Below are 14446 nucleotides of genomic sequence, written 5' to 3' on the forward strand. Positions count from 1 at the left end.
CCAGAGCAGGGTCACCCAGAGTACATCACACAGGAACTCATCCAGGTGGGTTTTGAATGTCTCCAGTGAAGGAGACTCCACAACCTCCCTGGGCAGCCTGTTCCAGTGCTCTGTCACTCTTACAGTAAAAAAAAAATTCCGGATATTCACCTTGAACCTCCTGTGCTCCAATTTGCACCCATTACCCCTTGTCCTATCACTGGTCATCACTGAGAAAACCCTAACTCCGTCCCCCTGACACTCACCTCTTACATATTTGTAAACACTGATGAGGTCACCCCTCAGTCTCCTTTTCTCCAAGCTAAAGAGACCCAGCTCCCTCAGCCTTTCCTCATAAGGGAGATGTTCCACTCCCTTAATCATCTTTGTAGCTCTGCGAATGTGATGTCGGAAATCATCTGGGGGGCGGGGAGGGAAAGCCAAAGGTTGGAGAAAAATAAGTGGAAAATGCAAACCCACCTTCAAAAAGGTCCAAAAGGATAATTCTGCAAACTGCAGGCTAGTCAGCGTCACTCCAGTCTGTGGGAAAATCGTGGAGCAGGCCCTCCTGGAGCACGTTTCAGGGCCCGTGAAGGGTCAGGTGAGTGGGAAGAGTCAGGGGCCCCACGGTGGTCATGGGCTTGAGAATCTGCCTGTCCGTGCATGCGGGTTGGAATGTGATGGTCTTTAAGGTCCCTTCCAACCCGAACCATTCCATGATTCTAATTTTATCAGTCAAGAACTACTTTAAGTGTAGCCAAAGTTTTGGTCTCTGTGCACTGTTTGGTTTGCTCTGCGAGGATGATGCACACCAGGACAGCAAGGAGGCTGGATGTGCCAGTGTAGGGGTAAGTGGGTAGAACTGGTGAATAAAATTGTTGCGTTTAAAGCACTCTTCGTTTGTTTCCCACAGGATGCACTGGCTTAGAAGAACTGATGGGTATTGATCCTTCATTTGAAGTATTCCAGTCCAGCTTGTTTAGTTCCACCTCCAAAGGCCTGGAACGCAGTGTTCAAACTAAAGCAGTGAATCAGCAGCTTAATAAGAATATTTCATTGTTCTTGATTCATCTGTCCCCTTACTTTATGCTGAAGCCAGCCCAGAAGTGCCTTGAATGGCTGATTCACAGGTAATCTGCTCAGTATCCTACCTGTCCGTCTATAAGTTTGCTAGAAATGACAGAGTTGTTTGTTTTTTTTCCGCAATGAGAAAAGTTTTGAATAATTTTACTTTAGTTTTCTGAAAATACAGATGAAAATGTTAAAAATAGCCATTTGACCTTAGTCTTTGTGGGGCCAGATATTCTCTTGCCAGTTAGGTTTCTGTGAAAATGTTGATCTGTCACGATATTCTGTACAAAAGCAGTTACTTCTTTGCCTGGCTCTCACCAGATCTGCCCAGCTCTAGCCAGCCTACAGAGGACCTAGAGAGACATTTGTGTAATATGCTTTTTGAAATGTGCTGTGTGAAATAGGTGTGAATATTCAATATTAGCTGTGAACCATGAATCGCATGCCCTTGTATCATAACAAGAGCTAAGTATTCTTGTTTCAGGGTTATGTAGGAAGGTGTGAAGAAAAAAACAAACCAAGTATTTTGTGCAGTGATGTTTCAGTTCTATAAATTAACCTGTCCAGATGCAGAAAGTGTAATACTTCATGTCATGAAAGAGTGGGTGATTTTGTTGCTGCAACCTTTGAATGACAGTTTTTCTTAATGTATGTGTTATAATGAAATTCACACTATGTTATTGTAATGTCTGGTTTAATATTGCAATCTGTGCAGAAAAAACTAAGGTAATCTTAAGAGCTGTAGAGACCTACAGTTATTGACAGTGAGGAAGAAAATTGCTAGCTCTGTTTCTTTCCTCTAGCCCATAAAGGCTAGTGGCCATCATGGGATTCTGGACCGTATGTGGACCATATGTCTGAGGCAGTACAACAATCATCTTTTATCTTGCTTAACAGCAAGTAGATTAGGCGTTCTGGGAAGAATGTGACTGTGTCTTTTTTTTGGACTTCCAGATTGTTTTTAACTATATATATATATATGCGTGTGTGTGTCTTTTCCATAGATTTCACATCCATCTCTACAATCAAGATAGTTTGATTGGTTGTGTTCTGCCATATCATGAGACTAACCTATTTGTGAGAGTTATTCAACTTATAGATATAAAAAGCCCAACTCACAAATGGCATTGGATGGATCCAATAAGGGTAAAGTATTGAACAGATGCAAGTTGAGAGAAGCATGAGGAACTTTATGAGTATGATCCACCTGTTCTTGTGGTTGGTTGTAGAACTGTACTGAAAGATTTAATTGCAGGAATGGAGTCTGTAGGCCCACCTGTTGTTTTTGCTGTCTTTCTTTAGATGTAAAGTTAATTGTAAAAAGCTTTGATTAGTCTTTGTTTTGACAAAATTAAAGTAAGCTTTAAAGATGCAAGTGTTTGTTTCTGCTAGGAAGATATGTCAGTTACTAAAATATATTTATTTGAATATAGATCATATGTAATGCTCTTCATCATCTCTCATAATATAGATACAAAAAAATCCCAGAGAGGTATAAGGGTTTCCATGATTTACTCCTGTTTAAATGGTGTTACACTGCTCAGTAAGCTTTATCTAGAGATTATATTTTTTTTTTATTTCAGGTGCTTTTATTTACCCTCATTTTTCTTTTTCCACCATGTAAAGAAACCTGGAGTCCCACTTGCGAGGGGTACTGTCATTACACACTGCTACAAAGACCTGGATTTCATGGACTTCATATGCAGTCTGGTGGCAAAATCTGTGAAGGTTGTTCAGTTATTCTAGAGATTTATTTGGCTGTTGTCGCTTGGTTTTCCCCATCTCTGTATTTGTATAGTATTATGCTATTTACTAATATTTTGAATTACATATGAGATAGTCAAATGAGTCATTTATTGGTAAACAATATGAAAAAAAAAATCATATTACTTGTGTAGATGACAGTCTATATACTGAAAGGAAGTAGCTGAGAACCAATGAGCCATGACAAAACAGTTTGACAGTACTGTGTTAAAGATGCTGTATTGCTTCAAAGTACTTCATTGTCTTATTTTCTTTTATATAATTCCTGCTATTAGTTTTTAACAATGGTTTGAATCTTTTTGAGGAGTTTTCATGGGTGTTCTAAACATACATGTTAAAATATTCATGAGAACTTAAGAACTGAGAAGGTCAGAAGGTGAGCAGATTTATTTGTTTTTTCAGTTAGTGTCAAATAGAGAACTAGTTTTGTACTCTCAGGAGGGTAAGATGTCTGGCAGTTCCAATTAGTTAGAGAACTAGAACGCATGTACTGTCAAAATAAGCAAAGCAGACACAGTAACAGGGTTTGTTCACAGATGGAGTAGAGGGTGTTAAACATATACCAGTCAGCTTCTTGGCTGTCTAGTTCTCAGTCTTGAGCATTACACCGAAATCACAAGTGATTTAGGTTACCTTATTATGCTTAATGAGGTAGCTGAGGAAATGGCACCCTTCTGCATGGTCTGTGTCAGGGGCAGTAACCTCTGGCAAGGGTCAGTGCTAGGAGGAGGTGATGGCTTAAGTTGTGTCAGCAGGAGCTGGTAGAGCTTCTGTGCTGGAGTTCTGAGATTTTGCTGCTTTGGAAGGAAGTCGTATGTGCATTTCCACTTTTCCTGATAATTGAGCAACTGATTTTTCTTCGGTCCAGGTCTTCTCAGAATGTCCTGGCAACTCCTCTCAACTGAGGGTTCTTCTTGTGTTTTATGCCTCCACCATCGTATCAGCTCTTGGAGCTGCAGAGAAGATAACAGACGCTCTAGTCTCTAAGCTGCTCCCTTACATCCAAAAGGTACATGAAGCTTTATTTGAGTAGACAGCCTGCTTTAATATCCTCCTGTGTCCAGGATTGCTGCTCAGTTAATGAACAGAGCAGCAGTTAATGAATGTGTCTTCTGTATGCATACACCCTGTGTGACTGCTTTTCTTCTTGAAAGTTGAGTTTGTAGATCCCTCCAAAGTTCTTGTGGAGAAGATAGTGTGATTCCATGGATGTCAGAATGAAAATTATTTTTATGTTGAAGTACTCTTTTTTTTTTCAATGTATGTGTGTTAAAATGCACCTTTATCTCTATTCCTAGGGTTTGAAATCCTCTATACAGGATTACAGAGCTGCAACATACATGATTATCTGCCAGATTACAGTAAAAGTGACAGTGGAGCCTTCCTTGGTGCATTCCTTGATGTTACAGATAAGCAAGAATTTATCTAAAGTGCCTGCATTAGTCAGAGATGGGTTGGCATGCTTGAACTTGCTTCTACAAACTCAGAAAGGAGACAAACTTGGGAAAAAGTGAGTACATGAACTGAGTTTTTTTCATTACTTTTTAAAGCTCAGACTGCACTTTGCTAATTTGAAATTTTTTTATTCTCCTCATTTAAAAGGGATATTTTTCCTATTGGAAACTTTGGTAGTTGACATTTCAAAGGGCTTGAAAGTTGCTTTGGCATACTCTGAGAATTTATATGTTGGCTACAGTTAAGGAGTCTCAAGGGGGCTGTCATCTTTTGGTCCTTCTCCTGCCACTTTGCTCAGTAAAGGATTGCTGTCAATGGGCAAAACTGAGCCCTGCCACTGAGAGGTTTTTTTTGAAAGTGGAAATTCTGGAAGCCAGCATAGTAATGATATTGCAAATTTGAGGTTCTTTGGATAGCTTGGAAAAAAACAAGTTCTCTCCCTTCAGTGGAAGGGGTTTAAGTTTATATAGTTTGACACCTGAAGTGCAAGTGCTTCTGTACTACCTTCTTTGGTGCCACAAGTCAGGTGTTCTTCTGGACGGGCATGTGGATCATCATTCCCATCGATCTGTCTGCCCTGCCCTTATACAAGTAACTAGTGCTGTTAATGTGCAGTTGAACACAGTGGTGGGAGTCCTACTTGCTGCCCCAGGTTTTGTTTGTTGGCAGAGAGGGTGTTCCAGTCGAGTAAATCTTTGCTGGGATAAGTACAGGGATTACCTTCCAGATGTTTGAACACAGTCATAGAAGAGGAGAATGGGTTAAAACCTAAGGTGTGGGCAACTAAGGAGAAGCATGATTGATGCATTATGCAGTATCCAGTCAGGTGAGTATAAAAGGAGATGAGATAAACTTTTTGTTAGCAGAAAGGGAAATTGCTTCTGCTCCTTCTGAGCATCACCTGTCATTGTTTCTCTTCCTTTTGCTCCTGCTGGGTAATAGATATGCTCCTTGCAATGTGAGGATATTTTCATGCAATCTATACAAGTATTTTTTCTTGTACTACCAACTTTACTAAAATGCAGGTATGTTTGCTGTGCATTGCAGCAGCTGTATTCAACACAACTGGCAGTCCCGTTTTCTTCTTGGATATTAAATGCACCAGTAAACCTCTGACAGTAAGGAAGTGGAATCCTTCAAATCTTTTCAGCATTTATTTACAATGAGGCTGTTACCTGATGCTGAAAATTGAATCCTTAGGAAGTCTGCATGGTTTGAAATGTTGGTAACCCAGATGAGCATGTATTCTCTTTTTATTTCCCTGTTCAATTGTGTAGGCCATTTAATTACCTGTGCAAAACCCCAGAGCTGGTAACACTTCTGCAAGGCCTTTCAGCAAGCTATGATATCTCTCCTCTTCTGCGTTACCTGTTGCCTCACCTTGTTTGCACTGTCATGAGAAGTGATACGGGTGAGTTAGTACACATTTTTACAGTTTTGTCGAGTCTTAAGAACAGATGGCTGTGGTCAGTGTTACAGCTGTGTAATTTTAGTTGCTTTTGCCATAAGAATTGTGCCAATACATGCGAAGACTTGATGGAGCTTTTGTTTGTGTGTTGCTTTTTGTTTTTCCAGGCCCTGCAGAGGAGGCTATTTTAGGCATTTTTAACCTATAAAAACCTATTTTGACTTAGGTGTTGATTTTTGTTATTTCTGCAGTAACTTAATTTTGATGTATGAAATTTCTGTCTCTTGGAGATGTATTATAGTACTACAAAATAATTTTTAGATAGATTACATGTACTCCATATGTAGTTAAAGTAGTGGAGAGCTGTGATTACCTGATGAGTTAAATGTGCCTGGGAACAGTCTGGGACAGCACAGTTGGCTGACATGCAGCAGTAAGTCTGTTTGTACTATGGACTTGTAACTGCCGAATCATGACTGGGAAAGCTCTTTTATTGAAAAGGTCTGGATTCACGTCAGGGAATGCTGCAGAGAGTTTTTGGCACAGGTAGTGGTAGCAGGTCTGGAACATTCCAAAGCATGCTTGAATTTACTGGTAGCGATACAGCCTTTGGTGTTTTAATGATGTGCTGGTATAAAGCACTGCTAGCAGCTCATGGAGAGTTAGTGCTGGTAATCAGTGAACAGTGTGTTGTTCAAGTTATTCCCAAACTACTGTTCATCTTGTATGGTTATATGTTGCCCTTAGAGGAACAAGAAGAAGCTGAGGAGACAAAGAATCAGATTTATATAAGACATCTTGAAGCTATTATTCAGAGTATACCGCTGGAAAAGGATTTAGATCACCTGTTGGCCTCGTGAGTTAATTTCAGTTCTTTTTCATTTGCATTACTACAATCATTTCTGATTTAATAACAGCTGATTCCTGACAATGGCTTTAGCATTCTGTCATAATGTTTTTGAGTTGATACGTTAAGTCCAAACCTGGATTTTGAAACTGTAATAAAGAAGAGTCCAGGCTTTAGGCCTGGGGCAAATCTATACTTGCAATAAGTAATGCATATTATTTCTAATCTGTGTGTGCTTTATGATATTAATCAAAATTGTACTGTCAAAAAAACTGTTATTTTTTTTCATTTGCAATTTTAGCAAGTTTCTTGAAGAGTTTATCTCTTGTGGTACAGAGATTGAATCCAATTCCACCCAAATGGCTGCACTCAATCAAAAGATGCTTCCTCTTATCAGACTTCTCGAGATAAAGTAAGTTCCATTTTTCTGTTACAGACCTGCAGTTTATAGAGTGGTGATATCAGCTGTGCTGTTAGTTTATTTGGTGTAGTAAGCACAATATTAATGCCCAAAGAAATGCAGTAAAGAAAACTGGCTCCTATTCTTTGTCCAAATGTTATTTTACTGGTCTGTCCATACACATTTCGTTATCATATTACATGGGCACAGGCCTACTGGTTTTGTACAGCTATTTACTGCATAGCATGACCATTATCCTAGTGGTCTGCGTATCGTTCATCTGCGTTAAGACATAATGGTGAATTGCCTTTGCAAAGCTACTCCAGGTAGCTGATTGAGATCAGTGCATGTGCTTTCAGTTTCCCTGTGTTTTCCTGTATTTCTCCAGTGAAGACATGGTCTTCTGTAATGCTCTGTGGCAAATGTTGGGGGTTTTGTCTTATTGGCAGGTATCCTAAAGCCTTAGACTCCGTGTTGGAGAAGCATCTGGAAGACTGCGTAGATGAGGCTGACCAGAATCTTTTTCACCAATTTATTTCTCTTTCATTAAGCTGTGGCAAATATGAGGTAGGTAGAATCACAGACTCACAGAATCTTAGGGGTTGTAAGGGACCTCAAAAGATCATCTAGTCCAACCCCCCTGCCAGAGCAGGATCACCTAGAGCACATCACACAGGAATGTGTCCAGGCGGGTTTTGAATGTCTCCAGTGAAGGAGACTCCACAACCTCTCTGGGCAGCCTGTTCCAGTGCTCTGTTAATGATCCTAGCTCTTATCTGCTTATATTGTCAGAAGGCTGACATTTTGCCGAAGTTCTCCTCTCTGTTCCTCTTTCTAAAAAAAGTCTCTACCATTCCCATGAAAAAAACCCTCCAAACCCAACTTTGATGTGATTTGGGGGGTGGACTTGATCAAAACTGTGGTGAAATCAAAAGCTTTTAAGTTCACAATTATCATGAACAGTCATGAGTGTGAGCTTTTTTTCATGGTTAAATTTTATACTTTCCCACCTGCCCCGTTTGCTAGCAATATTTTTTTCTCCTCAGGAGTATGGTCACTACATATACTCTAGGGATTGATAGTGACAACATAGTGGTGCCCAGCAAGGCCTCATTTTACTTAAAAGGTTTTGTCAGTGTCAGAAGTGTCTTTTTTGGGAAGGGTGACAAACAACTGCATCGCTTTTGAGAGAACGTGGCTCAGTCCTTTTTGTACATTGGTTTTTATGAATGTTTGCAGTCAGTGATGCTGAACAGTAGAGTGACTACAGAGCTCTTCCTATGCCATTTCTGAAGAGCAATTGAAACAGCCTAATGCAGAATAACCTTGAGTCCAGTACATCTGTCCAAGAAATGTATTATTAAGAGATGGTTAGTATTATGACTGTTGTTTGCAATGATTGAAAGATTGCAAATATTATGAACTACATCAAAAAATGCTTTATGTATTTTTGTACTGATTTAACAAAGGCAGAGGTTCTGTGACTAAATAACAAGTGACTTAACAGAAAAAAAGGCACTCAGAACAAAGTCATATGACTCCATTCTAGCCTTTAAGGTTTCTGAGATAAGTGCACACAATTGGACTGGCAGGGATGCCTTTTTAACAGTTTCTATCTGTGCTCTGTCACACTGACAGTGTCACTAGAGCTTTCTCAGAATCCTTAGATAAGTGTAGTGCTTTCCTAGGACAAAAAGGTGGCTGCAGTTTACTGTACTTTCCAAGCTATATTCCAAAAACTGCCAAAGTGAAGATGACTAAATCTGGAACAGTTACACAACATCATTGTTCTGTAATTGATGCTTTTTTTGGTTTGAATTATACAGGTTTTCTTCAGGTATGAAAAATTGCTGTAATAATTTTTCCCATTATCCTTATATTTACTTAGAGTATTTTTAACATGCAGTGAGTCACTCTGAAATCTGTATTTCAGTTTCTGGAAGACTCCGATACCTCCCTTCTGCTTAGTTTGAATCATCCTCAGCCAGCTGTGCGTGTCCTGGCTCTTCAGCATTTGAAAGATGTTATTGAAACATCAAAGGTTTGTGTCCTGAATCTCTCACAGACTGACTTAGCGTATATTGTCTTCAAAAAGCTGTTTGCCAGACATATCAGCTGAAGATGAGTGGTACATTAAAATATTCCTATGTCATCATTATTTTTCATGGTTTTTTCAGTAGGCTTCTGTCACCATTTTCCCATATTCTGGAGTCTGAATGTAGTTGTTGCTTATTAAACTGTTTGTACTTAAGATAGAATGTAATGGTTTCATTTAATGGTTTTCTTTCTTACGTTGATGAAAGTTAGTCTGTCTGTGAGGTTTAATTTATATCATGTTACTACTTTTCTTGCATTAGGATTCAACAATTTCATTAAAAGCCTGTCAATTGTGCTACCAACAAATGATTTTTTTATCCTTTAGCTCTTTTTTTCTCTTTATTTTTTTTTAGGAAGGCTTTGATCAGTCTTTCATAGAAGAAGCAATTTTTGGTCGGCTCAAGGATGACAACAGAGATGTTGTAATGTCTGCTCTCAGTTCTTTGGAGGTAAGCATGTATCTTTGGATATGTCCCATGAGATTTTATGTGGTCCTTAATATGTGTTTCTGGAATATATTCCTTGTATTTGCCCTTCTTCCACTCATATCCTTAAGTGTACAGCTTTTGTTCTTCAACAAGATGAAACAGCACAAATTTAGGAGGCTTGTGTTTTTTATCATGTGATGATTCCCCCCTGAAAATTTCTACTTCCTGATCTTTCCCAAAGTGTTGGGAGTTAACTTGAATGTTTGAATGGTTGTTTTTTCTTCATGTAACTACTAAAGCATATTAAAATCTTTGATTATTATCTGAAATGTGCTTCCTGCTTATCCTGCACATATTTCTATAGAAGTGCAAGCCATGGTATCTGCCTTTTGGATGGAAAATGGTTCAGAGACGAGTCATTATGCTAGTGAGAAGTGCTCAGCTGAGTTTTTCCATAGGGGAGTCATTTGGTCAGTTGATAGTGGCAAAGCCCTGGAGTCCAGCTCAGGTTTACTGGATAGGACTCGGGTATGCATTGTGCTGATTGTTTCCAGCTAGAGTAACAGTCTGTCTTTATTGCTTCTGCTAGTAGTAGTGGAGAATATTATTAGCAGTTGTGTAATTGGTCTTGTGTGTTCATTCATTCTCAATAAAAAAAAAACAGGAATAGAAGCACGTGAGTGCTTCTTTGAACTTTAGTACCTTCTGTTAATGTGCCTTACATTTTTGTCATACAGATGTTATGTAAAGTTCTTATTTAATTATTAATTGCTTTGCTTATTGTTTCTCAATTTTACCAAACAATTCTGCATTTGATATCTGCTTTGATAAATCCTCCATACTTTAGCATATTAAGAGAGCACACTGGGCAGCCTTATATCTTCTCTTTACCCTGGTAATCTTTTTATTACATGATTGTCGATAGGAATGCAATTAGTGATGTTTCCACTTGGTATAGCAGATGCATTTTCCATTATGGTATGGTAAATTATTTTGTGTTTTATTATACTTTCTTTTTTTTTTTTTTATTATTTCTCAGATTTTCAGGAAACAAGTCAATCCAGAAGTAGTAGTATCAAGTCTTTTGAACATCTTCCAGAGAGCTGATCTTTCAAAGGATGGGAAGTGGTATGCTTGTGTCTTTTTTCAGTCTATATTCTTTCTGTGTAAATTCATTTTTTTGTAAGTAGCTCTAAAGAATACTTTTAAAACTGTTTTTTGCTTCAAATGCTTTTTCTTGTGCTATATCTATACTGTGCTACTGGAGAAATGTTCCAATTATTGGCATACTATTTCCCATTAATTCCTTTTTTTGTCACTGCTATTTGGATTCAGAAAATTGCCCTGGAAAATGGGGAACAAAGAAATGTTGCTGATATGATTGAGCAGTGGGTTTTCAATGTTACTTGTTCTCTTCCAGGTACAAGGTTCTGGAGCGAGCAATAAAAATTTTAGTCAAAGAGGAGATTTTGAAAGAGAAAAAAGAACTATTAGATGAAGCAGTAATGCAGTTGTTACCTTTTATGGTGATCACTAATGAGAATTCAAAATCTTCAGACTGGAAAATGGCTGTTTGTCTCTCAGAATCTGATCTCTGCTCCTTACACCCTTTACTGAAAGGTTGGCCAAAAGGTAAAGCACTAGTTGTAACTAATCTGGTAAATCAAAATTCTGACAATTTAGGATGTCCTCTTTATCGAACCTGAACACTTACTAAGGGAGAGTGGATGTCATTAACAAGCTCTCTTGCTGTCAGTGTGAATGGAGTTCTTTAAAAAAACTCTTTGAAAAGATGAAGAAATCATCTAGTATGTCTCTGGCATTCTAAATGCTATTGAGTCACCAGTGTTTTAATATAGGGTTTGTATACCTAGATTGTGTGAGTATTCTTTTTTTCCTTTGAATAGCTCTTGAAGAGGCAATTACATCTAGCGAGTCTGCAGAGTTGATTGGAGAGGCCAACAAGAAAATGGTTTTGCTGTTTTCTAAAAACATGACTTCAGGGGACCCTTCCTTACTATTGAAAATGGTATGTGTACCTTGTTACCCCAACCACAGCAGATCTTACTTTCTAGGTGGTCACTGTAGTAGAGCAAATGTGATAAATAACTTGCCATGTGCTTCTCTTAGCATTAGTATGCTATCATCAAGCTGCTAGGCAGAAATATTTATGTTTTGGATAACAAACCACAATACAATCTGCATAAAACATTTCCACCTTAGCATAAGCAAAAGAAGAAATGAAGCTACTACCTGTTTGGACAAATCAGTAAGTAACTAAATGCCAGAAATGTTTAGTTTCTTGAAGAAAAATTCTAGAGAGTAAGCAAGTACACCTGAGAAAGCAAGTATACCATAGAAACAGGTCTTTCCCAGGTTCTAAAGACTACCATTACAGCACACTTGTGCCTGATCGTAGAAGGTAACAAGGATCTAACTGGACATGCAAATGAAAAATGGTGCAAAGTCATAGTGAAGTCCCACTTTCTTAAAGATTTTCTGTTGTTTTCCCCCCACTCCTTTTTCCAAGGTTGAAGATCTGATACTTGTTGCTGAAATGGAATCTGACAGTGTGAGACATAAAGTAACAACTCTCATAGTTGGTTCAGTGCTTGTTCAGTGCTGCTGCAATGCACAGATGAAGGAAAGTTATTTTCCAGTGGCCATCAGAGTCTTCCGTTTCTTGGATAAAAAAATAAAAAATCTCAGAGCTTGTGATTCTGCAGAGGTAAGATGTAAAAAGTTTGGAGGGGGCATTTTCTGTGTCATGGAGAAGTTTTTTTTTATTGGAGAACAAGAAGTTAGGAAACCTTGAGAAGGACTGAAAATCTCACTTCAGCTCAAAGCCACACACGACAGCAGTACTAGAAGCTACCATTAAAAACTGCTCTTACATTTTACCACTCTAGTGAGTCTGCATTAAAAAATGAGGCACTCTAGAGCTCAAGGCTAGCATCCCACCAACTGATTCAATGTTTCAGTGCTATGGGAAAAAGTTTAGGGTTTCTGCCAGCTACTCCCTTGCATTATGTGATGCCCTTGTTTGACTTGGCAATGTCAGAGGTTTTAGTCATTGGGAGGTTTTGCTGGCTTGTTCAATTGGGGAAAGAAGGAAAATGCAGTTGAATGTGAAAGAGAGCTTATGCTTAGAGTGGTTCCAGAGAGGGCCATGAAAACGGTCAGACAGCTCAAACATCTCTCCTGTATAGAAAGACTGGGTTGGGGTTGTTCAGCCTACAGAAGAGAAGGCTCCAAGGGAGACCTTAGTGCAAACTTTCAGTAGTTACAGAGAGCATCTAAGAAAGTCTTCTTACCAGGGCCTATAGTGATAGGACAAAGGCCAATGGTTTTAAATTAAAAGAGACTAGATCTAGTTTGGATATAAGGAAGATATTCTTTACTATGAGGGTGGAGAGACACTGAAGCAGGTTGCCCAGAGAAGTTGCCCCGTGCCTGGAAGTCTTCACGGTCAGATTCAGCAGGGCTTTGAACAACCTGTTTTAAGATGTCCTTGCCCATGCCAGGGGTATCACACTAGATGATCTTTTAGGATTTGTGATTCTATGATTCTGTGAATTGCAACCTCAAGCAAGTCATTGCAGCAATATTGAAAGTTATTCCTGAATTTGTTAGGTTTTGGATTATTGTGCAGCTCCATGAGCAATTATATTGACAGTTGCTGGAAGGTAAGATGGAGGCAGGAGGAGCCATCAGAGGAGAAGGAACAATGTTTAGAAATAGCTGCTAGCTTCTTTTTCTTTATTTTTATGCAGGTTTCCCATTGGCATTTTCTTTATTTATTTTGTGGCTTTAACATGTTGTGTTTTTTTTCTTGTTTAAGAAACCTGTGTTAAGAGGGCTGGGTTTCTGGTTTTGTGTTGGGTTTTTTTCTGTTTCCTTTCACACACACACATACCCAGTGCATGGTAATTAGTTATTCTGACCTAAGATTATTCCATTAAGGAATTTTCACATGTACAACTGTCTGAAAGATCTGGATTATTCTGCAGTAGCAGAGCTAGATGAAAGGATTAAATTGAATATCCACAAAATGCTTTAAGCACTTCTGACCCCTTTGAAGAGGTATTTTAATGAGACTGGTATTTTACTATTCTGTTACCTCACTTCCATACACTGCTTATTGTGGTAGTAAGAGCTGGCATAAGTTTTAAAACTGCAGATGCAAGTTTAGATGTAAAATCAGAAATGTAATTCGCTTCACAAGGGTATCTCTTTTGAGGTTGCAAATTAAATATTGCTGAATTTTAGTGCTAAATTTCTGTCTTCTGTTGCATGCAATTCTGAGAATATGCATTAAAATTTATTTTCATTCACAGGAAGCTCCCCTAAATTGGTCTGTTGAAGCAAGACAGAAAACTTCAGTGCCTAAGGACTTGTTAATTGCATGTATAGAAAAGCTTAATAATGATCAGACTGCTTATGCAGAGGAGTCAGTTATGTTCCTGTTCTTGTTAAAAAACTTCATTAATGGCTTAAAACCTCCTCTGTCCTTTTCAGAAGGTAGGTGTTAAGGTTTTCACTGTCTTGTGTATCAATGAAGAAGGAAGGTTACATTTTTTTGTCTTCAGAATTTTTTTGAAATAAGCAAGCCCTGTTTCCATAACCTTCTTCCTTTGTTCTTACTGAGACTTGTAAAAATTGCTTACTTGTGAACATGAGATCAGCTAAATGTATTGTCCTCTTTTAACTAAGAGATGTCCATTCCCTCTTGGTTTCTGAATGCATCTCTTCTGTCTTATTTATAACCTATATTTTTATTTTTTTTTAGAGGAAACTTGGTGGAATCCTGAATCCATGAATCAAGATAGCCAAGACTACCTGCACCTCCTTTTGGGACTATTTGACCTACTTGTCTCTGGAGCTAGTGAGGGAAGCAATGCTGTTCAGTACAGAGCACTTATGAATCTTTTACTCAAGGTATTATTTTTGCATTCATTGCTCTGAAATATTAGTCAATTATTATGCAGTTACATAAT

At 38.5% G+C, this 14446-nt stretch overlaps 1 protein-coding gene across 1 annotated transcript in view; it reads left to right on the top strand.

Moving 5' to 3' along the window:
- Window positions 1-897: 897 nt before the first annotated feature.
- HEATR1 (HEAT repeat containing 1) overlaps window positions 898-14446 on the top strand; it is a 36166-nt gene continuing 22617 nt past the window's right edge. The window contains exons 1-17 of the mRNA XM_009997597.1: window positions 898-1109; window positions 2055-2196; window positions 2677-2778; window positions 3683-3823; window positions 4113-4324; window positions 5547-5680; window positions 6425-6533; window positions 6826-6936; window positions 7374-7491; window positions 8858-8965; window positions 9375-9470; window positions 10489-10577; window positions 10870-11081; window positions 11357-11478; window positions 11980-12177; window positions 13787-13970; window positions 14239-14387. Of these exons, the coding sequence (XP_009995899.1) occupies window positions 916-1109; window positions 2055-2196; window positions 2677-2778; window positions 3683-3823; window positions 4113-4324; window positions 5547-5680; window positions 6425-6533; window positions 6826-6936; window positions 7374-7491; window positions 8858-8965; window positions 9375-9470; window positions 10489-10577; window positions 10870-11081; window positions 11357-11478; window positions 11980-12177; window positions 13787-13970; window positions 14239-14387 (2421 nt within the window). The 5' untranslated portion in view covers window positions 898-915. The remainder of the gene's footprint in view (window positions 1110-2054; window positions 2197-2676; window positions 2779-3682; window positions 3824-4112; window positions 4325-5546; window positions 5681-6424; window positions 6534-6825; window positions 6937-7373; window positions 7492-8857; window positions 8966-9374; window positions 9471-10488; window positions 10578-10869; window positions 11082-11356; window positions 11479-11979; window positions 12178-13786; window positions 13971-14238; window positions 14388-14446) is intronic.

The sequence above is a fragment of the Chaetura pelagica genome, unplaced genomic scaffold (genome assembly GCF_000747805.2).
Source record: "Chaetura pelagica isolate M959 unplaced genomic scaffold, ChaPel_1.0 scaffold235, whole genome shotgun sequence".
Taxonomy (NCBI): domain Eukaryota; kingdom Metazoa; phylum Chordata; class Aves; order Apodiformes; family Apodidae; genus Chaetura; species Chaetura pelagica.